The sequence below is a fragment of the Bactrocera oleae genome, chromosome 3 (genome assembly GCF_042242935.1).
Source record: "Bactrocera oleae isolate idBacOlea1 chromosome 3, idBacOlea1, whole genome shotgun sequence".
Lineage (NCBI taxonomy): Eukaryota > Metazoa > Arthropoda > Insecta > Diptera > Tephritidae > Bactrocera > Bactrocera oleae.
This window is the reverse complement of record NC_091537.1, coordinates 49,460,590-49,486,543: the sequence shown is the minus strand read 5'-3', so window position 1 is coordinate 49,486,543 and position 25,954 is coordinate 49,460,590. Positions and strand designations below refer to the sequence as shown.

General features: G+C 35.3%; 2 protein-coding genes across 2 annotated transcripts in view; both read left to right on the top strand.

The window, feature by feature from the left end:
• Ir31a (Ionotropic receptor 31a) overlaps positions 1 to 25,954 on the top strand; it is a 980,688-nt gene that overhangs the window by 368,017 nt on the left and 586,717 nt on the right. The window lies entirely within an intron of this gene.
• Positions 9,653 to 19,101, top strand: LOC138856181 (uncharacterized). Its single transcript, XM_070106605.1, has 2 exons — positions 9,653 to 10,100; positions 18,074 to 19,101. Exon 2 carries the CDS (start codon positions 18,080 to 18,082, stop codon positions 18,695 to 18,697), a length of 618 nt encoding a protein of 205 aa, XP_069962706.1. The 5' UTR covers positions 9,653 to 10,100; positions 18,074 to 18,079; the 3' UTR covers positions 18,698 to 19,101.

Here is a 25,954-nt window from a genome sequence, read left to right as displayed (position 1 = left end):
GGCAGCTATATGCTGTAGTTATCCGATCTGTATAATTTCTTTGAAGATTACATTATTGCCTTGAGTTATAATTCATGCCAAATATCGGGCAGATACCTCGTCAAATAAAAAAGTTTTCCATATAAGAACTTTATTCCGATCGTTTATTTGATATAGCAGCTATATGCTGTAGTCATCCGATCTGTACAATTTCTTCGAAGATTACATTGTTGCGTTAACTTATAATCCATGCCAAATTCCGGGAAGATACCTCGTCCAATAAAAAAGTTTTCCATGCAAAAACTTTATTCCGACCGTTCAGTTAATATGGCAGCTATATGCTGTAGTCATCCGGTCTGTACAATTTCTTCGAAGATTACATTGTTGCGTTAACTTATAATCCATGCCAAATTCCGGGAAGATACCTCGTCCAATAAAAAAGTTTTCCATGCAAGAAATTTAGTCCGATCGTTCAGTTAATATGGCAGCTATATGCTATGGTCATCCGATCTGTACAATTTCTTCGAAGATTACATTATTGCCATAGGTTATAATCCACGCCAAATTTCGTGAAGAAATTTGGTCAAATGAAAAAATTTTCCATATAAGAACTTTATTCCGATCGTTCAGTTAATATGGCAACTATACGCGATAAACATCCGATTTATACAATTTCTTCGAATATTGCATTATCGTCTTAAAAAGAATTCCATGCCAAATTTCGTGAAGATACCTTGTCAAATAAAAAAGTTTTTCATGCAAGAACTTTAGTCCGATCGTTCAGTTAATATGGCAGCTATATGCTGTAGTTATCCGATCTGTATATTTTCTTCGAAGATTACATTATTGCCTTAAGTTATAATTCATGCCACATAACGGGCAGATACCTCGTCAAATAAAAAAGTTTTCCATATAGGAACTTTATTCCGATCGTTTAGTTAATATGGCAGCTATATGCTGTAGTTTTCCGATCTGTATAATTTCTTTGAAGATTACATTATTGCCTTGAGTTATAATTCATGCCAAATATCGGGCAGATACTTCGTCAAATAAAAAAGTTTTCCATATAAGAACTTTATTTCGATCGTTTAGTTAATATGGCAGCTATATGCTGTAGTTATCCGATCTGTATAATTTCTTCGAAGATTACATTATTGCCTTAAGTTATAATCCATGCCAAATATCGTGCAGATACCTCGTCAAATAAAAAAGTTTTCCGTGTAAGAACTTTATTCCGATCGTTCAGTTAATATGGCAGCTATATGCTGTAGTTATCCGATCAATATAATTTCTTCGAAGATTACATTATTGCCTTGAGTTATAATTCATGCCAAATATCGGGCAGATACCTCGTCAAATAAAAAAGTTGTCCATATAAGAAATATATTCCGATCGTTCAGTTAATATGGCAACTATATGCGATAAGCATCCGATTTATACAATTTCCTCGGATATTGCATTATTGTCTTAAAAAGAATTCCATGCCAAATTACGTAAAGATACCTCGTCGAATAAAAAAATTTTCCATGTAAGAACTTTATTCCGATCGTTCAGTTAATATGGCAGCTATATGCTGAATTTATCCGATCAATATAATTTCTTCGAAGATTACATTATTGCCTTGAGTTATAGTTCATGCCAAATATCGGGCAGATACCTCGTCAAATTAAACAGTTTTCCATGCAAGAACTTTATTCCGATCGTTCAGTTAATATGGCAGCTATATGCTATGGTCATCCGATCTGTACAATTTCTTCGAAGATTACATTATTGCCTTAGGTTATAATTCATGCCAAATATCGGGCAGATACTTCGTCAAATAAAAAAGTTTTCCATATAAGAACTTTATTTCGATCGTTTAGTTAATATGGCAGCTATATGCTGTAGTTATCCGATCTGTATAATTTCTTCGAAGATTACATTATTGCCTTAAGTTATAATCCATGCCAAATATCGGGCAGATACCTCGTCAAATAAAAAAGTTTTCCGTGTAAGAACTTTATTCCGATCGTTCAGTTAATATGGCAGCTATATGCTGTAGTTATCCGATCAATATAATTTCTTCGAAGATTACATTATTGCCTTGAGTTATAATTCATGCCAAATATCGGGCAGATACCTCGTCAAATAAAAAAGTTGTCCATATAAGAAATATATTCCGATCGTTCAGTTAATATGGCAACTATATGCTGTAGTTATCCGATCTGTATAATTTCTTCGAAGATTACATTATTGCCTTAAGTTATAATCCATGCCAAATATCGGGCAGATACTTCGTCAAATAAAAAAGTTTTCCATATAAGAACTTTATTTCGATCGTTTAGTTAATATGGCAGCTATATGCTGTAGTTATCCGATCTGTATAATTTCTTCGAAGATTACATTATTGCCTTAAGTTATAATCCATGCCAAATATCGGGCAGATACCTCGTCAAATAAAAAAGTTTTCCGTGTAAGAACTTTATTCCGATCGTTCAGTTAATATGGCAGCTATATGCTGTAGTTATCCGATCAATATAATTTCTTCGAAGATTACATTATTGCCTTGAGTTATAATTCATGCCAAATATCGGGCAGATACCTCGTCAAATAAAAAAGTTGTCCATATAAGAAATATATTCCGATCGTTCAGTTAATATGGCAACTATATGCGATAAGCATCCGATTTATACAATTTCTGCGGATATTGCATTATTGTCTTAAAAAGAATTCCATGCCAAATTACGTAAAGATACCTCGTCGAATAAAAAAATTTTCCATGTAAGAACTTTATTCCGATCGTTCAGTTAATATGGCAGCTATATGCTGTAGTTATCCGATCAATATAATTTCTTCGAAGATTACATTATTGCCTTGAGTTATAGTTCATGCCAAATATCGGGCAGATACCTCGTCAAATAAAACAGTTTTTCATGCAAGAACTTTATTCCGATCGTTCAGTTAATATGGCAGCTATATGCTGTAGTTATCCGATCAATATAATTTCTTCGAAGATTACATTATTGCCTTGAGTTATAATTTCTGCCAAATTTCGTTAAGATACCTCGTCAAATAAAACAGTTTTTAATGCAAGAACTTTATTCCGATCGTTCAGTTAATATGGCAGCTATATGCTGTAGTTATCCGATCAATATAATTTCTTTGAATATTACATTATTGCCTTAAGTTATAATCCATGCCAAATATCGGGAAGATACCTCGTCAAATAAAAAATTTGTCCATATAAGAAATATATTCCGATCGTTCAGTTAATATGGCATCTATATGCGATAAACATCCGATTTATACAATTTCTTCGGATATTGCATTATTGTCTTAAAAAGAATTCCATGCCAAATTACGTGAAGATACTTCGTCGAATAAAAAAATTTTCCATGTAAGAACTTTATTCCGATCGTTCAGTTAATATGGCAGCTATATGCTGTAGTTATCAGATCTGTATAATTTCTTCGAAGATTACATTATTGCCTTGAGTTATAATTCATGCCAAATATCGGACAGATACCTCGTCAAATAAAAAAGTTTTTAATGCAAGAACTTTATTCCGATCGTTCAGTTAATATGGCAGCTATATGCTGTAGTTATCCGATCAATATAATTTCTTCGAAGATTACATTATTGCCTTGAGTTATAATTCATGCCAAATATCGGGCAGATACCTCGTCAAATAAAACAGTTTTCCATGCAAGAACTTTATTCCGATCGTTCAGTTAATATGGCAGCTATATGCTGTAGTTATCCGATCAATATAATTTCTTCGAAGATTACATTATTGCCTTGAGTTATAATTCATGCCAAATATCGGGCAGATACCTCGTCAAATAAAACAGTTTTCCATGCAAGAACTTTATTCCGATCTTTCAGTTAATGTGGTAGTTATATGCTGTAGTGATCCGATCTGTATAATTTCTTCGAAGATTACATTATTGCCTTAAGTTATAAATCATGCCAAATATTGGGCAGATACTTCGTCAAATAAAAAAGTTTTCCGTGTAAGAACTTTATTCCGATCGTTCAGTTAATATGGCAGCTATATGCTGTAGTCATCCGATCTGAACAATTTCTTCGAAGATTACATTGTTGCGTTAACTTATACTCCATGCCAAATTCCGGGAAGATACCTCGTCCAATAAAAAAGTTTTCCATGCAAGAAATTTAGTCCGATCGTTCAGTTAATATGGCAGCTATATGCTGTAGTTATCCGATCAATATAATTTCTTCGAAAATTACATTATTGCCTTGAGTTATAATTCATGCCAAATTTCGGGAAGATATTTTGTCAAATAAAAAAAATTTCCATATAAGAACTTTATTCCGATCGTTCAGTTATTATGACAACTATATGTGATAAACATCCGATTTGTAAAATTTCTTTGGATATTGCATTATCGTCTTAAAAAGAATTCCATGCCAAATTTCGTGAATATACCTTGTCAAATGAAACAGTTTTTCATGCAAGAACTTTAGTCCGTTCGTTTAGTTAATCTGGCAGCTATATGCTATAGTTATCCGATCTGTACAATTTCTTCGAAGATTACAGTATTGCCTTAAGTTATAATACATGCCAAATTTAGTGAAGATACTTCGTCAAATAAAAAAGTTTTCCGTGTTAGAACTTTATTCCGAACGTTCAGTTAATATGGCAGCTATATGCTGTAGTCATCCGATCTGTACAATTTCTTCGAAGATTACATTGTTGCGTTAACTTATAATCCATGCCAAATTCCGGGAAGATACCTCGTCCAATAAAAAAGGTTTCCATGTAAGAACTTTATTCCGATCGCTCAGTTAATATGGCAGCTATATGCTGTAGTTATCCGATCTGCCTTAAGTTATAATTCATGCCAAATATCGGGCAGATACCTCGTCAAATAAAAAAGTTTTCCATATAAGAACTTTATTTCGATCGTTTAGTTGATATAGCAGCTATATGCTGTAGTCATCCGATCTGTACAATTTCTTCGAAGATTACATTGTTGCGTTAACTTATAATCCATGCCAAATTCCGGGAAGATACCTCGTCCAATAAAAAAGTTTTCCATGCAAGAAATTTAGTCCGATCGTTCAGTTAATATGGCAGCTATATGCTGTAGTTATCCGATCTGTACAATTTCTTCGAAGATTACCATGCAAGAAATTTAGTCCGATCGTTCAGTTAATATGGCAGCTATATGCTATAGTCATCCGATCTGTACAATTTCTTCGAAGATTACATTATTGCCTTAGGTTATAATCCATGCCAAATTTCGTGAAGATATTTTGTCATATGAAAAAATTTTCCATATAAGAACTTTATTTCGATCGTTTATGGCAGCTATATGCTGTAGTTATCCGATCTGTATAATTCCTTCGAAGATTACATTATTGCCTTGAGTTATAATTCATGCCAAATTCCAGGAAGATACCTCGTCCAATAAAAAAGTTTTCCTTGCAAGAAATTTAGTCCGATCGTTCAGTTAATATGGCAGCTATATGCTATGGTCATCCGATCTGTACAATTTCTTCGAAGATTACATTATTGCCTTAGGTTATAATCCATGCCAAATTTCGTGAAGATATTTTGTCATATAAAAAAATTTTCCATATAAGAACTTTATTTCGATCGTTTAGTTAATATGGCAGCTATATGCTGTAGTTAATAGATCTGTATAATTTCTTCGAAGATTACATTATTGCCTTAAGTTATAATCCATGCCAAATTCCGGGAAGATACCTCGTCCAATAAAAAAGGTTTCCATGTAAGAACTTTATTCCGATCGCTCAGTTAATATGGCAGCTATATGCTGTAGTTATCCGATCTACCTTAAGTTATAATTCATACCAAATATCGGGCAGATACCTCGTCAAATAAAAAAGTTTTCCATATAAGAACTTTATTTCGATCGTTTAGTTAATATGGCAGCTATATGCTGTAGTTATCCGATCTGTACAATTTCTTCGAAGATTACATTGTTGCGTTAACTTATAATCCATGCCAAATTCCGGTAAGATACCTCGTCCAATAAAAAAGTTTTCCATGCAAGAAATTTAGTCCGATCGTTCAGTTAATATGGCAGCTATATGCTATGGTCATCCGATCTGTTTAATTTCTTCGAAGATTACATTATTGCCTTGAGTTATAATTCATGCCAAATATCGGGCAGATACCTCGTCAAATAAAAAAGTTTTTAATGCAAGAAATTTAGTCCGATCGTTTAGTTAATATGGCAGCTATATGCTTTAGTTAATAGATCTGTATAATTTCTTCGAAGATTACATTATTGCCTTAAGTTATAATCCATGCCAAATATCGGGCAGATACCTCGTCAAATAAAAAAGTTGTCCATGTAAGAAATATATTCCGCTCGTTCAGTTAATATGGCAACTATATGCGATAAACATCCGATTTATACAATTTCTTCGGATATTGCATTATTGTCTTAAAAAGAATTCCATGCCAAATTACGTGAAGATACCTCGTCAAATAAAAAAGTTTTTCATGCAAGAAATTTCGTCCGATCGTTCAGTTAATATGGCAGCTATATGCTATAGTCATCCGATCTGTACAATTTCTTCGAAGATTACATTATTGCCTTGAGTTATAATTCATGCCAAATATCGGGCAGATACCTCGTCAAATAAAAAAGTTTTTAATGCAAGAAATTTAGTCCGATCGTTTAGTTAATATGGCAGCTATATGCTTTAGTTAATAGATCTGTATAATTTCTTCGAAGATTACATTATTGCCTTAAGTTATAATCCATGCCAAATATCGGGCAGATACCTCGTCAAATAAAAAAGTTGTCCATGTAAGAAATATATTCCGCTCGTTCAGTTAATATGGCAACTATATGCGATAAACATCCGATTTATACAATTTCTTCGGATATTGCATTATTGTCTTAAAAAGAATTCCATGCCAAATTTCGTGAAGATACCTTGTCAAATGAAACAGTTTTTCATGCAAGAACTTTAGTCCGTTCGTTCAGTTAATATGGCAGCTATATGCTGTAGTTATCCGATCTGTACAATTTCTTCGAAGATTACATTGTTGCGTTAACTTATACTCAATGCCAAATTCCGGGAAGATACCTCGTCCAATAAAAAAGTTTTCCATGCAAGAAATTTTGTCCGATCGTTCAGTTAGTATGGCAGCTATATGCTATGGTCATCCGATCTGTACAATTTCTTCGAATAGTACATTATTGCCTTAAGTTATAATCCATGCCAAATTTCGTGAAGATATTTTGTCAAATAAAAAAATTTTCCTTATAAGAACTTTTTCCGATCGTTCAGTTAATATGACAACTATATGTGATAAACATCCGATTTATACAATTTCTTTGGATATCGCATTATCGTCTTAAAAAGAATTCCAAGCCAAATTTCATGAAGATACCTTGTCAAATGAAACAGTTTTTCATGCAAGAACTTTAGTCCGTTCGTTCAGTTAATATGGCAGCTATATGCTGTAGTTATCCGATCTGTACAATTTCTTCGAAGATTACTTTATTCCGATCGTTCAGTTAATATGGCAGCTATATGCTGTAGTTATCAGATCTGTATAATTTCTTCGAAGATTACATTATTGCCTTGAGTTATAATTCATGCCAAATATCGGACAGACACCTCGTCAAATAAAAAAGTTTTTAATGCAAGAACTTTATTCCGATCGTTCAGTTAATATGGCAGCTATATGCTGTAGTTATCCGATCAATATAATTTCTTCGAAGATTACATTATTGCCTTGAGTTATAGTTCATGCCAAATATCGGGCAGATACCTCGTCAAATAAAACAGTTTTCCATGCAAGAACTTTATTCCGATCGTTCAGTTAATATGGCAGCTATATGCTGTAGTTATCCGATCAATATAATTTCTTCGAGGATTACATTATTGCCTTAAGTTATAAATCATGCCAAATATTGGGCAGATACCTCGTCAAATAAAAAAGTTTTCCGTGTAAGAACTTTATTCCGATCGTTCAGTTAATATGGCAACTATATGCGATAAACATCCGATTTATACAATTTCTTCGGATATTGCATTATTGTCTTAAAAAGAATTCCATGCCAAATTACGTGAAGATACCTCGTCAAATAAAAAAGTTTTTCATGCAAGAAATTTCGTCCGATCGTTCAGTTAATATGGCAGCTATATGCTATAGTCATCCGATCTGTACAATTTCTTCGAAGATTACATTATTGCCTTGAGTTATAATTCATGCCAAATATCGGGCAGATACCTCGTCAAATAAAAAAGTTTTTAATGCAAGAAATTTAGTCCGATCGTTTAGTTAATATGGCAGCTATATGCTTTAGTTAATAGATCTGTATAATTTCTTCGAAGATTACATTATTGCCTTAAGTTATAATCCATGCCAAATATCGGGCAGATACCTCGTCAAATAAAAAAGTTGTCCATGTAAGAAATATATTCCGCTCGTTCAGTTAATATGGCAACTATATGCGATAAACATCCGATTTATACAATTTCTTCGGATATTGCATTATTGTCTTAAAAAGAATTCCATGCCAAATTTCGTGAAGATACCTTGTCAAATGAAACAGTTTTTCATGCAAGAACTTTAGTCCGTTCGTTCAGTTAATATGGCAGCTATATGCTGTAGTTATCCGATCTGTACAATTTCTTCGAAGATTACATTGTTGCGTTAACTTATACTCAATGCCAAATTCCGGGAAGATACCTCGTCCAATAAAAAAGTTTTCCATGCAAGAAATTTAGTCCGATCGTTCAGTTAGTATGGCAGCTATATGCTATGGTCATCCGATCTGTACAATTTCTTCGAATAGTACATTATTGCCTTAAGTTATAATCCATGCCAAATTTCGTGAAGATATTTTGTCAAATAAAAAAATTTTCCATATAAGAACTTTTTCCGATCGTTCAGTTAATATGACAACTATATGTGATAAACATCCGATTTATACAATTTCTTTGGATATCGCATTATCGTCTTAAAAAGAATTCCATGCCAAATTTCGTGAAGATACCTTGTCAAATGAAACAGTTTTTCATGCAAGAACTTTAGTCCGTTCGTTCAGTTAATATGGCAGCTATATGCTGTAGTTATCCGATCTGTACAATTTCATCGAAGATTACTTTATTCCGATCGTTCAGTTAATATGGCAGCTATATGCTGTAGTTATCAGATCTGTATAATTTCTTCGAAGATTACATTATTGCCTTGAGTTATAATTCATGCCAAATATCGGACAGACACCTCGTCAAATAAAAAAGTTTTTAATGCAAGAACTTTATTCCGATCGTTCAGTTAATATGGCAGCTATATGCTGTAGTTATCCGATCAATATAATTTCTTCGAAGATTACATTATTGCCTTGAGTTATAGTTCATGCCAAATATCGGGCAGATACCTCGTCAAATAAAACAGTTTTCCATGCAAGAACTTTATTCCGATCTTTCAGTTAATGTGGTAGCTATATGCTGCAGTGATCCGATCTGTATAATTTCTTCGAAAATTACATTATTGCCTTAAGTTATAAATCATGCCAAATATTGGGCAGATACCTCGTCAAATAAAAAAGTTTTCCGTGTAAGAACTTTATTCCGATCGTTCAGTTAATATGGCAGCTATATGCTGTAGTTATCCGATCAATATAATTTCTTCGAAAATTACATTATTGCCTTGAGTTATAATTCATGCTGGCTAAATGAGTTAAGCTTCCCGCCCCGAAAAACACAACACACCACTCACAAGACAACACTGGCACACATCCCATACCTGGAAACATCAAAACACCTATACACCACACAACACATACAAATGCATTACACTATTGGAAGCAGCCGCATACACACACACAGTAGGATCTCTACACAACAAAACAGTACAAAATTATCTGTCCGCGAAGCGGACAGGCTCTTTCTCTCAGCGATTGTCGTCGAAAAAACACCGGACTTGTCTTTGGCGCGTAACCGCATTTTCTTCATTTTTTTTATATTCTTTTAATTACCTCTCCACTGGTATGCGACCAGGGAGTGATTGCGTGAAGATAATCTCGTCATAATTATTAATAAATAAACAGTTTTGTAAACATTTCCAAACCGGAAAAATATACAATTTTTTAATTTACATACGCGGAATTATAAAGTGGCAAGTAAGTGGTGAACTTAACATTGGTCCTTCGAGCCATTCCGAATGGCACTATAGTGAAAAAAAAAAAAAAAATTTTAGTAAAAATAAGGGTGGAAAACCTTAAAAAATTGGTGGTGTTAACATTGGTGGTGATTGGTGGTGACAAACAACTAAAATAAAAAATAAAATATATATATGAAAAGTGCTTAAAAGTGATTTACATATGTATATATAAACGGAGAAGCCAACAACATAGTGTACTGAAAAAAAAAAAAGAAAAAAAAAAAAAAGGCAGAAGAAAAAAAAAGTGCAGTGACCACAACAGCAAAAAAAAAAATATATATATATATATGCTTTGGTGCAAAAAAAGTGCAGTGACCACAACAACAAAAAATTTATATATATACACATATGCTTTTGGTGCATAATATAACAGTGCAGTGACAAAAAAAAAAAAAAAAACGGGCGCGGAAAACCAAAATACAATCAAATAAAAACGGGCGCGAAAACCCGTTATATATGTATATATACATATTAACATATCAAACGGGCGCGAAAGTAATTCAACAAAAACCAAGCAAAAACCCCAAGGAACAACCCAGGAAAGGATTGGATACACCTACAGGCATCCACATACAAGATACACATACAAGATACAGGCTATAGTCCCCAAAATCCCTTGACGGATATTCAAGTGAGTTGTATCGATTCCATTTTGTACCTCATTACAAGGGGGGTATATGTATATTTATTACGGTTTACAAAAACGGTTGCCAAACTGTTGAATTTGCGGTATTTCGGGTTTTACCGAAAAAATTCCATACATATAATATACATATATATATTCTATATATATATATATAATATTTATATATATATATAAATAAATATATACACATTTATATATAAATATATACATATTTATTGCCTAGAAAAGCTTACCTTCGTGTATTTAACACAAAATATACCAAATCCCAAACACTATATATGATATATACATATATATGAAATTCAAGTACTCCACTTGCAAAAATATCCGGCAATACCCCTTATGCTTGATCAAGTAATAAGCAGGATTGCCTAAAACAAGTAAGCAAAGGCAAATAAAAAACACAAAAAAAAACACATATACATATACCCACATAGCAACATATAACGAATAAAAAGAGATATAAGAACAATATTCTCAAAAAACAAAAAAAATTAAAGAATTTCTTACCTGTATGCCACATCTCTAATTACATACATATTTACATATTTTGCACAATATATACCAAAATTTTTAGCACTTATAATTTTGAGCGCTTGCAAATATGTACATATTCGTAATATTATTAACATATTATATTTAACTACAAGAAAGAGAAGAGAGAGAAAGGCAAAGAAAATAAAAAATTAAATTTTTAAACATATAAAATATACGTACATTATTTTACTCTTTTACATACGTACATATTTACATTCATATACCGAGAGTGCATATTTACGAATCGTAGTGCACATAGGATAACTTTGTTGCTAATTACGTTTATGCGCTCTTTCGTAACGGAGAAACAACGTCCGCTCGTTTACATATATACTCATACAAGTACGGGACATATTATTATACCCTACTAGGGTACCACTAAAAGTTAAAGAACTTAAAAAAGCGCATTCGAAAAAAAAAAAAACATTTTAAACGGTTCGGTAAAGAAAAAACGAATTCTTAAAAAAAAAAAAAAATTTATTATTTATAATTCTATAAATAAATAAATAACAATAATAAAAAATTGTGAACAATATTATATACATTGCTTCTATACAATTTAATTTATTATATTCCAAAGTCCGATTTGGCACATACTCGGCAATACCCCTTGTTGTTTAGCAAACAAAAACAAGCAGGATTGCGTACAAATACAATTCTATAATATTATTCATATTCAAAGTCCATATAGGCACAAATCCGGCAATACCCCTTGTTTCTTGGCAACCAAAAAACAAGTAGGATTGCATACATATGTATAAAGTACATTGATCTCTTATACGAGCTCTCATTGACACATACTAATTCGCTTATAGGTATACCCTATAACGCATACGAACACAAAAAAGATATAACAAAATAGATATTGCAATTTTTGAATAATTATTGAAATAAACAATACAATCGAGAAAAATAATAAATAAATACCGTAACAACAAAACACGCTATCTTATTTAATCCGATTTACAAAAAAAAATATATAAACCGATTTACTGATTCTCTTATTTATATAAAAGAGATTACGCGTTACAATTACGAATTTCGCTTAAATTTAATCAGTTTACACTGAGAGAAATCATTTTATTAATTGAACTTTTTTAAATGAACGCAGATTCTAAAGATTCTAAATCTACACAACTACTAAAAGTACCAAAAATGATTTCGGACGAAAAAAGTCCATGTACACCTGCAGAAGCTACACGCTCAAAGCAAGCTGCTACAAAACAAAAAAGGGGGAAAGACATTACATATAGTAAATTCATTGCTGAGAGTGACAGTTTAATAAGATACTGCACTCGATTTTCATCTTCTCCGATTCAAGATAATTCTGAATCGGCATTAGAAATCAAAAAGGAAAATCTCGACAATTTTTGGATACGTCTCCAAGCTTCATATGACGCCATAGTAGAATCTGACGACTCAGATCTACCAGAAAATTTTAAGTCCTCGGCTTACGCCAAATATGAAAACTGCTTAGACCAGTTCGAAGAAACTAAAGCAATGATTTCCGATCAGCTAAAGCTAATAAAAGCAATTGCACCTACTCCACATCAGCGAGTAGAGCTGCCACAAGTACAAAGTCAAGAGGCAAGTTCAGGCATCCATCTCAAGGTGCCCGCATGTGACACAGAAATATTTCATGGTGGTTATGAACAATGGCCGTCCTTCCGAGACATGTTTACTGCCGTTTACATAAACCATCCAAAATTAACAAACGCACAAAAATTGTATCACCTCCGATACAAAACAAAAGGTCAAGCAGGCGTCATAGTCAAACAGTTCGCACTAAATGACGATAATTTCAATCTGGCTTGGGAAGCTCTTAAATCAAGATTCGAAAACGAAAGAATATTGGTCGATAAACAAATATCGATATTAATGAACTTGCCAAAAATTCAAAGGGAAACTAGTGAAGAATTTATCAAACTTCAATCCACTGTTTCAAATTGTTTGTCGGTTTTATCGACACAAAATATTCCCACAGACAGCTGGGATCCAATACTGGTAAACATATGCACTGCCGCATTACCAGAAAAATCATTACTTCTATGGGAACAATCGCTCTCATCACGAAGAAAATGCCCCACGTGGCAACAAATGAAAGATTTCCTAACTACCCAATATGAAATCGCAGAAAGGGTAGATAAAAAAATGGTCAGAACGAAACCCGTTCAACATGACCTAAATAGAAGCTTCCACAGACCCCAAGCCAGTACCAACAACAATGTAAATAGAAGCTTCTTCAAAAATCAAACGTTCACATCCGAACAGTACAAACAAACGTCATGCGAACTATGTACAGGGGGGCATAAGCTCAAATCTTGCGAGAGATTCAAAAAATTGAATATTATCGACCGGAACAATTTCGTAAAAACAAAGAGACTTTGTACAAACTGCTTGTCACATGCGCATACACTTAAAGAGTGCGAAAGCAAATTTAATTGCGTTTATTGCCATAAACGACATCATTCTATGCTTCATTATAACAATTTTTCCAGCTCACCCCCAAACAGCGCAAATATGAAAAGAGCCACGGGTTTAGTTGCAACAGCAAATCCCGAAGTGCGAAATCCCGATAATTGCCAAGAAGCACCATGCTGCTCAAAGGCATTAAAAACTCAAACGCTACACAGCGAAAACCAAAGTAGGGTACTACTACCAACAGCAGTCGTCTCCATCGAACACCGAGGAGAACTGTTTAAACTTAGGGCCTTAATAGACCAAGGATCACAACGATCTTTCATAGCGTCTAGGGCACAAAATAGGCTACAACTGCCAACAAAACAAGCCAACTTTGAAATTACAGGAATGGGCGGAAGAGTAGTTCAAAACTCTAATAAAATCTGCTCCATTACCTTAATTTCCCCCCAAGCGGATAAGCACATACAAGCAGAAGCTATAGTCTTACCGCAACTTACAAATATGCTTCCAAGCTATCACATAAATAGCAAGCATTGGCAAAAGGTTTCACACCTAAAGCTGGCAGATCCCAACTGCAACACTCCCGCTCAAATAGACCTTCTATTAGGCAGCGATCTCATACCACAGATAATACTCGAAGGTATTGAGAAAATTTCAAATACACTTCTGGCACAAAATACTATTTTCGGTTGGATCCTAAGTGGACTAGTTCCGGAACCAGTTACAACCATGACTACTCAGGTTGAGGAAATCTCAAACGAATACCTCAATTCACAATTAAAGAAATTTTGGGAGTTAGAAGAGCTCCCCCCCATATCAATCACAACCCCTGAAGATCAGTATTGTGAAGACTTTTACAAAGCCACAACTACTAGATCAGATAATGGTCGGTATGTCGTACGACTACCACTAAAACAACAATTTCCTAACACAATCGCCTTAGGTCACTCTCGCACCTCTGCTATACAGCAGTTTTTAAGTATGGAAAAAAACTTACTTAAAAAAGGTGAGCTTAAGCCAGAATACGATGGCGTGTTGGAAGAATACCTCCATTTAAACCACATGGAGGAAGTAAGCCCATGCGAAAAAATCATCAACGGCAAATACTACTCATTTTACTTGCCGCATCATGCAGTGATAAAGCCAGACAAAAAAACAACTAAAGTAAGAGTTGTCTTTAATGCATCAAGATCCACCAGCTCCGGGAATTCCCTAAATGATATCCTATTTACGGGACCCACGCTCCAACCAGATTTAATGCTACTCATTTTAAATTGGCGTATATTCAAATACGTATTTAACGGAGACGTCGAAAAAATGTATAGACAAATAGTCGTACATAAAGACGATCAAGATTTTCAGCGAATTATTTTCCGAAAATCTCCCAATAGTCCACTACGCGACTATAAACTTAAAACAGTTACCTTTGGCGTCAACTGTGCTCCATATTTAGCCATTCGAACACTCCACGAACTGGCAGAAAACACAAAGTCAGAATTTCCTCTGGCAACCAAAGTGTTAAAAACACAAACATATGTATACGATATCTTGTCTGGAAGTCACAGTCTTCCACAAGCATACGAGTCACTCTCACAAGTGGTAAAAGCCCTCAAAACCGCAGGGTTTCCGTTGAAAAAGATAACGGCGAATCACCCTAATATATTAAAAAATATACCGCATGAAAATTTGTTAGATACAAATTTCCTTAAATTCGAAAAGGAAAGTACAACAAAAACTCTGGGGATCCAATGGAATGCGATATCTGACCAGTTTTCATACACGACAGAGTCAATATCTGCATTATCCGCCATAACAAAGCGACAAATTCTATCCTCTGTGGCAAAACTTTTCGACCCCGCAGGATGGCTTTCGCCAATTATGATACAAGCCAAAATTCTAATACAAGAATTATGGTTAGATGGAACCGACTGGGACGTGCAAGTAAAACCACTTCGTTTAGAAAAGTGGTCCCAGTTTGCGAGCAATCTATATGATATCTCACAGATACAAATCCCACGATGGGTAAATTATGCCCCAGAGCACAAAGTCGAACTACACGGCTTCTGTGACGCTTCTGAAAAGGCATATTGCGCAACTATATATGTTCGCACACAAAGCGACACTGCGACCACATGCCACTTACTAGTAGCAAAAGCAAAAGTGGCTCCTTTAAAAACAATAAGTCTACCACGACTTGAATTATGTGGAGCGCTATTACTAGCCAAACTAGTGTCCATCGTACAAACGCATTTAAACATGGCACAATATAAATTATATCTATGGTCCGATTCCGAAATCGTATTAGCATGGTTAGAAAAACCACCACATGCATGGAAGACGTATATTTCGAACCGAACGTCTCAAATACTTGACCTAGTAGGATCAGCCACTTGGCGACATGTAGCCAGTGCTGACAATCCTGCTGATCTAGGGACAAGAGGGTGCAAACCCCTGCACCTTGTCACCACCACCCTCTGGTGGAATGGCCCCCGATGGTTAACAGAATCTCCTGATTCTTGGCCACAATCGCCCATGCGCAATATAATAGCCCCAGAAAGTCGAAAAATCGACTCCTTTCACGCAACATCGCAGGATAATGACATCCTTGAGCGATTTTCCTCGTATCCCCGAGCCCTCAGGGTAATCGCTTACATGCTCAAGTTCATAGAGCGACTCAAAATTAAACTTAAGGGAGTAACTTCATTACACTCCCAATGCGATACAGTGACGCACCTAGACTTACAAAAAGCAAAGGTCGCTCTTATCGCATCTACGCAAGCGCGTTATTTCAGCCGAGAAATATTATTACTAAGAGAATCGAAGCCGATAGATAAAAAGAGCTCACTCTTAGTCTTAAATCCATTCATTGACACAAAAGAAGTACTCCGTGCGAATGGTCGGCTTGCCAATTCCAGCCTGACGTATAACGAACGTCATCCCATAGTTATCCCAGAGAAATCGCAACTTGCCACCTTATACCTTCACTATGTCCACGTGCTTTTGCTACACGCAGAACATCGCCTCATGCAACAAATAGTCCGTCAAGAGTTTTATATTCCAAGACTCAAGCCCAAAATAAAGAAATGCATTTTCATGTGCAAGATCTGCACTATGCATAAGCAGAAGATGCGAACGCAGATTATGGCAGCACTTCCACCGGAACGCTGTAACTTCGCTCTGCCTTTCACCATTACAGGTGTCGACTTTGCTGGGCCTTTTCAGATAAAGGCATCCATGTTAAGGTCTCCCACCCTCATGAAAGGCTATGTGGCTGTCTTTGTCTGTTTTACGACAAAAGCAGTACACCTCGAGCTATGTACGAATCTGACAAAGGAGGCTTTTCTCGCGGCATTTGCTCGCTTCGTCGGACGACGCGGTTTTCCGTCAAAACTCATGAGCGACAATGGCAAGACATTTATAGGAGCTCAAAGAGCCACAGAAAAACAGTTCGTGGACTTTGTTAGGCAAGTCTCACCTGAAATTGTACAAAAATACGCTCACCAAGGTATTAACTGGCAGTTTATCCCTCCAAGCGCTCCTCATATGGGTGGTTTATGGGAATCAGCTGTAAAAAGCTTCAAATCCCACTTTAAAAAAGTAGCTGGAAACTACAAATTTAATTATGAAGAATTTACAACATTATTAATTCGCATTGAAGCCGTTCTCAATTCACGGCCACTAACGGCTCTCTCGCAAGATCCCTCAGATCTCACAGCCCTAACTCCAGGGCACTTTCTAAAAGGAGCACCCATTCTGGCCATACCTGAGCCAGGCGTGGAGTCGCTATCCTTACAAAATAGATGGGAAAGAATTAAAATTCTCCATCATGATTTCAGCCGCCGATGGAAGGAGGAGTATATAAAGGACCTTCATAAAAGGTACCGCTGGAAAACTCCCGAAAAGGCGCCAAAGCTTGGAGATTTTGTCTTAATCCATGACGATTGTCTTCCCCCTACAGAATGGCGACTTGGTTGCATAGAGAAGCTGCATCATGGTTCCGACGGTCATATACGAGTAGTTGACCTCCGTACTCGAAACGGAACGCTAACCAGACCGCTCGTTAAACTATGCTTCCTGCCAATCTCAAATAATAGCGAAAACGCATGTAGTAAACCATCCGTTCAATAATACCTACAAGAAAAAAAAAATCGAAATATCCGTCTAAATAAAAAACCGCAAATATAATATGACAAATTACCATCATATACTAATAAAATAATGGGTAGACTAGTACGATCACCAAACCAAATAAAGTTGGTCACATATAGAAATATATCCATACTCTATACCACTGAATCGTATCTAAACACGCCTTTTTCTCCATACAGATAGATATGGATACAGAGATGCATTCCACCCCAACGCCAACAATGCGATCGGCCATCACGGTGCCTCGCCTTGGGATTATGCCAACCGCGGCGCCCCGAACACCAGCCGCAACTGCACCGTCAACCACCGCTCGTACTAGTATTCGAGCCTCCGCAGCCGTTCCGTCTCCACCAGAGGCGCCACATCGCATCCGATGCCCCCTTTGTTGCCGTTCACACAAGTTGCAGCACTGTGGGCTCTTCAAGGGCATGTCGCCGACACAACGCCAGCAGGTTGCCCAGGCGCATGGGCATTGCAACAATTGTCTGGCGCATACACACACGACGCAGGAATGCGACTCCGGTGCTTTGTGCCAAATGTGTGGCAGGCAGCATCACACGTTGCTTCACCGTACTCCGAGGCGAGAGGTCAATCGGCAGCCTGCCCCACGAATCCGCGGTGCAAACCGACCGCAGCAAACCAATCGTGTGGCACGTCGCCGAAGAACGGCACCCCGATCGGAGTCCCGTCCATGGCGTCAGCACAACGTACCACCGACTAGGCGTAGGCCGCACTATCGTCGCACGTCCGGACTCAGCAACGTTGTGGCAACGTTGCAACAGCTACAGCGACTGCTAGGCTGAACATTCGCCTAGGGGGGCCGGGATGGCTAAATGAGTTAAGCTTCCCGCCCCGAAAAACACAACACACCACTCACAAGACAACACTGGCACACATCCCATACCTGGAAACATCAAAACACCTATACACCACACAACACATACAAATGCATTACACTATTGGAAGCAGCCGCATACACACACACAGTAGGATCTCTACACAACAAAACAGTACAAAATTATCTGTCCGCGAAGCGGACAGGCTCTTTCTTTCAGCGATTGTCGTCGAAAAAACACCGGACTTGTCTTTGGCGCGTAACCGCATTTTCTTCATTTTTTTTATATTCTTTTAATTACCTCTCCACTGGTATGCGACCAGGGAGTGATTGCGTGAAGATAATCTCGTCATAATTATTAATAAATAAACAGTTTTGTAAACATTTCCAAACCGGAAAAATATAAAATTTTTTAATTTACATACGCGGAATTATAAAGTGGCAAGTAAGTGGTGAACTTAACACATGCCAAATTTCGGGAAGATATTTTGTCAAATAAAAACATTTTCCATATAAGAACTTTATTCCGATCGTTCAGTTAATATGACAACTATATGTGATAAACATCCGATTTATCTGTACAATTTCTTCGAAGATTACATTGTTGCGTTAACTTATAATCCATGCCAAATTCCAGGAAGATACCTCGTCCAATAAAAAAGTTTTCCATGCAAGAAATTTAGTCCGATCGTTCAGTTAATATGGCAGCTATATGCTATGGTCATCCGATCTGTACAATTTCTTCGAAGATTACATTATTGCCTTGAGGTATAATTCATGCCAAATATCGGGCAGATACCTCGTCAAATAAAAAAGTTTTTAATGCAAGAAATTTAGTCCGATCGTTTAGTTAATATGGCAGCTATATGCTTTAGTTAATAGATCTGTATAATTTCTTCGAAGATTACATTATTGCCTTAAGTTATAATCCATGCCAAATATCGGGCAGATAAATCGTCAAATAAAAAAGTTGTCCATGTAAGAAATATATTCCGATCGTTCAGTTAATATGGCAACTATATGCGATACACATCTGATTTATACAATTTCTTCGGATATTGCATTATTGTCTTAAAAAGAATTCCATGCCAAATTACGTGAAGATACCTCGTCAAATAAAAAAGTTTTTCATGCAAGAAATTTCGTCCGATCGTGCAGTTAATAGGCAGCTATATGCTGTAGTTATCCGATCTGTACAATTTCTTCGAAGATTACATTGTTGCGTTAACTTATAATCCATGCCAAATTCCGGTAAGATACCTCGTCCAATAAAAAAGTTTTCCATGCAAGAAATTTAGTCCGATCGTTCAGTTAATATGGCAGCTATATGCTATGGTCATCCGATCTGTACAATTTCTTCGAAGATTACATTATTGCCTTGAGTTATAATTCATGCCAAATATCGGGCAGATACCTCGTCAAATAAAAAAGTTTTTAATGCAAGAAATTTAGTCCGATCGTTTAGTTAATATGGCAGCTATATGCTTTAGTTAATAGATCTGTATAATTTCTTCGAAGATTACATTATTGCCTTAAGTTATAATCCATGCCAAATATCGGGCAGATACCTCGTCAAATAAAAAAGTTGTCCATGTAAGAAATATATTCCGATCGTGCAGTTAATAAAAGATACCTCGTCGATAAAAATGCAAGAAATTTCGTCCGATCGTTCAGTTAATATGGCAGCTATATGCTATAGTCATCCGATCTGTACAATTTCTTCGAAGATTACATTATTGCCTTGAGTTATAATTCATGCCAAATATCGGGCAGATACCTCGTCAAATAAAAAAGTTTTTAATGCAAGAAATTTAGTCCGATCGTTTAGTTAATATGGCAGCTATATGCTTTAGTTAATAGATCTGTATAATTTCTTCGAAGATTACATTATTGCCTTAAGTTATAATCCATGCCAAATATCGGGCAGATACCTCGTCAAATAAAAAAGTTGTCCATGTAAGAAATATATTCCGCTCGTTCAGTTAATATGGCAACTATATGCGATAAACATCCGATTTATACAATTTCTTCGGATATTGCATTATTGCCTTAAAAAGAATTCCATGCCAAATTTCGTGAAGATACCTTGTCAAATGAAACAGTTTTTCATGCAAGAACTTTAGTCCGTTCGTTCAGTTAATATGGCAGCTATATGCTGTAGTTATCCGATCTGTACAATTTCTTCGAAGATTACATTGTTGCGTTAACTTATACACAATGCCAAATTCCGGGAAGATACCTCGTCAAATGAAACAGTTTTTCATGCAAGAACTTTAGTCCGTTCGTTCAGTTAATATGGCAGCTATATGCTGTAGTTATCCGATCTGTACAATTTCTTCGAAGATTACTTTATTCCGATCGTTCAGTTAATATGGCAGCTATATGCTGTAGTTATCAGATCTGTATAATTTCTTCGAAGATTACATTATTGCCTTGAGTTATAATTCATGCCAAATATCGGACAGACACCTCGTCAAATAAAAAAGTTTTTAATGCAAGAACTTTATTCCGATCGTTCAGTTAATATGGCAGCTATATGCTGTAGTTATCCGATCAATATAATTTCTTCGAAGATTACATTATTGCCTTGAGTTATAATTCATGCCAAATATCGGGCAGATACCTCGTCAAATAAAAAAGTTTTTAATGCAAGAAATTTAGTCCGATCGTTTAGTTAATATGGCAGCTATATGCTTTAGTTAATAGATCTGTATAATTTCTTCGAAGATTACATTATTGCCTTAAGTTATAATCCATGCCAAATATCGGGCAGATACCTCGTCAAATAAAAAAGTTGTCCATGTAAGAAATATATTCCGCTCGTTCAGTTAATATGGCAACTATATGCGATAAACATCCGATTTATACAATTTCTTCGGATATTGCATTATTGCCTTAAAAAGAATTCCATGCCAAATTTCGTGAAGATACCTTGTCAAATGAAACAGTTTTTCATGCAAGAACTTTAGTCCGTTCGTTCAGTTAATATGGAAGCTATATGCTGTAGTTATCCGATCTGTACAATTTCTTCGAAGATTACATTGTTGCGTTAACTTATACACAATGCCAAATTCCGGGAAGATACCTCGTCCAATAAAAAAGTTTTCCATGCAAGAAATTTAGTCCGATCGTTCAGTTAGTATGGCAGCTATATGCTATGGTCATCCGATCTGTACAATTTCTTCGAATAGTACATTATTGCCTTAAGTTATAATCCATGCCAAATTTCGTGAAGATATTTTGTCAAATAAAAAAATTTTCCATATAAGAACTTTTTTCCGATCGTTCAGTTAATATGACAACTATATGTGATAAACATCCGATTTATACCATTTCTTTGGACATCGCACTATCGTCTTAAAAAGAATTCCATGCCAAATTTCGTGAAGATACCTTGTCAAATGAAACAGTTTTTCATGCAAGAACTTTAGTCCGTTCGTTCAGTTAATATGGCAGCTATATGCTGTAGTTATCCGATCTGTACAATTTCTTCGAAGATTACTTTATTCCGATCGTTCAGTTAATATGGCAGCTATATGCTGTAGTTATCAGATCTGTATAATTTCTTCGAAGATTACATTATTGCCTTGAGTTATAATTCATGCCAAATATCGGACAGACACCTCGTCAAATAAAAAAGTTTTTAATGCAAGAACTTTATTCCGATCGTTCAGTTAATATGGCAGCTATATGCTGTAGTTATCCGATCAATATAATTTCTTCGAAGATTACATTATTGCCTTGAGTTATAGTTCATGCCAAATATCGGGCAGATACCTCGTCAAATAAAACAGTTTTCCATGCAAGAACTTTATTCCGATCGTTCAGTTAATATGGCAGCTATATGCTGTAGTTATCCGATCAATATAATTTTTTCGAGGATTACATTATTGCCTTGAGTTATAATTCATGCCAAACACGGGCAGATACCTCGTCAAATAAAACAGTTTTCCATGCAAGAACTTTATTCCGATCTTTCAGTTAATGTGGTAGCTATATGCTGCAGTGATCCGATCTGTATAATTTCTTCGAAAATTACATTATTGCCTTAAGTTATAAATCATGCCAAATATTGGGCAGATACCTCGTCAAATAAAAAAGTTTTCCGTGTAAGAACTTTATTCCGATCGTTCAGTTAATATGGCAGCTATATGCTGTAGTCATCCGATCTGAACAATTTCTTCGAAGATTACATTGTTGCGTTAACTTATACTCCATGCCAAATTCCGGGAAGATACCTCGTCCAATAAAAAAGTTTTCCATGCAAGAAATTTAGTCCGATCGTTCAGTTAATATGGCAGCTATATGCTGTAGTTATCCGATCAATATAATTTCTTCGAAAATTACATTATTGCCTTGAGTTATAATTCATGCCAAATTTCGGGAAGATATTTTGTCAAATAAAAACATTTTCCATATAAGAACTTTATTCCGATCGTTCAGTTAATATGACAACTATATGTGATAAACATCCGATTTATCTGTACAATTTCTTCGAAGATTACATTGTTGCGTTAACTTATAATCCATGCCAAATTCCAGGAAGATACCTCGTCCAATAAAAAAGTTTTCCATGCAAGAAATTTAGTCCGATCGTTCAGTTAATATGGCAGCTATATGCTATGGTCATCCGATCTGTACAATTTCTTCGAAGATTACATTATTGCCTTGAGGTATAATTCATGCCAAATATCGGGCAGATACCTCGTCAAATAAAAAAGTTTTTAATGCAAGAAATTTAGTCCGATCGTTTAGTTAATATGGCAGCTATATGCTTTAGTTAATAGATCTGTATAATTTCTTCGAAGATTACATTATTGCCTTAAGTTATAATCCATGCCAAATATCGGGCAGATAAATCGTCAAATAAAAAAGTTGTCCATGTAAGAAATATATTCCGATCGTTAAGTTAATATGGCAACTATATGCGATACACATCTGATTTATACAATTTCTTCGGATATTGCATTATTGTCTTAAAAAGAATTCCATGCCAAATTACGTGAAGATACCTCGTCAAATAAAAAAGTTTTTCATGCAAGAAATTTCGTCCGATCGTGCAGTTAATATGGCAGCTATATGCTGTAGTTATCCGATCTGTACAATTTCTTGGAAGATTACATTGTTGCGTTAACTTATAATCCATGCCAAATTCCAGGAAGATACCTCGTCAAATAAAAAAGTTTTTAATGCAAGAAATTTAGTCCGATCGTTTAGTTAATATGGCAGCTATATGCTTTAGTTAATAGATCTGTATAATTTCTTCGAAGATTACATTATTGCCTTAAGTTATAATCCATGCCAAATATCGGGCAGATACCTCGTCAAATAAAAAAGTTGTCCATGTAAGAAATATATTCCGATCGTTCAGTTAATATGGCAACTATATGCGATAAACATCCGATTTATACAATTTCTTCGGATATTCCATTATTGTCTTAAAAATAATTCCATGCCAAATTACGTGAAGATACCTCGTCAAATAAAAAAGTTTTTCATGCAAGAAATTTCGTCCGATCGTTCAGTTAATATGGCAGCTATATGCTATAGTCATCCGATCTGTACAATTTCTTCGAAGATTACATTATTGCCTTAGGTTATAATCCATGCCAAATTTCGTGAAGACATTTTGTCTAACGAAAAAATTTTCCATATAAGAACTTTATTCCGATCGTTCAGTTAATATGGCAGCTATATGCTGTAGTTCTCCGATCAATATAATTTCTTCGAAGATTACATTATTGCCTTGAGTTATAATTCATGCCAAATATCGTACAGATACCTCGTCAAATAGAATAGTTTTCCATGCAAGAGCTTTATTCCGATCGTTCAGTTAATATGGCAGCTATATGATGTAGTTATCCGATCAATATAATTTCTTCGAAGATTACATTATTGCCTTAAGTTATAAATCATGCCAAATATTGGGCAGATACCTCGTCAAATAAAAAAGTTTTTCATGCAAGAAATTTCGTCCGATCGTTCAGTTAATATGGCAGCTATATGCTATAGTCATCCGATCTGTACAATTTCTTCGAAGATTACATTATTGCCTTAGGTTATAATCCATGCCAAATTTCGTGAAGACATTTTGTCTAATGAAAAAATTTTCCATATAAGAACTTTATTCCGATCTTTCAGTTAATATGGTAGCTATATGCTGTAGTTATCCGATCTGTATAATTTCTTCGAAGATTACATGATTGCCTTGAGTTATAATTCATGCCAACTATCGGGCAGATACATCGTCAAATAAAAAAGTTTTCCGTGTAAGAACTTTATTCCGATCGTTCAGTTAATATGGCAGCTATATGCTGTAGTCATCCGATCTGTACAATTTCTTCGAAGATTACATTGTTGCGTAAACTTATACTCAATGCCAAATTCCGAAAAGATACCTCGTCCAATAAAATAGTTTTCCATGCAAGAACTTTATTCCGATCGTTTAGTTAATATGGCAGCTATATGCTGTAGTTTTCCGATCTGTATAATTTCTTTGAAGATTACATTATTGCCTTGAGTTATAATTCATGCCAAATATCGAGCAGATACCTCGTCAAATAAAAAAGTTTTCCATATAAGAACTTTATTTCGATCGTTTAGTTAATATGGCACCTATATGCTGTAGTTATCCGATCTGTATAATTTCTTCGAAGATTACATTATTGCCTTAAGTTATAAATCATGCCAAATATTGGGCAGATACCTCGTCAAATAAAAAAGTTTTCCGTGTAAGAACTTTATTCCGATCGTTCAGTTAATATGGCAGCTATATGCTGTAGTCATCCGATCTGTAAAATTTCTTCGAAGATTACATTGTTGCGTTAACTTATACTCAATGCCAAATTCCGGGAAGATACCTCGTCCAATAAAAAAGTTTTCCATGCAAGAAATTTAGTCCGATCGTTCAGTTAATATGGCAGCTATATGCTATGGTCATCGGATCTGTACAATTTCTTCGAATAGTACATTATTGCCTTAGGTTATAATCCATGCCAAATTTCGTGAAGATATTTTGTCAAATAAAAAAATTTTCCATATAAGAACTTTATTCCGATCGTTCAGTTAATATGGCAGCTATATGCTGTAGTCATCCGATCTGTACAATTTCTTCGAAGATTACATTGTTGCGTTAACATATACTCAATGCCAAATTCCGGGAAGATACCTCGTCCAATAAAAAAGTTTTCCATGCAAGAAATTTAGTCCGATCGTTCAGTTAATA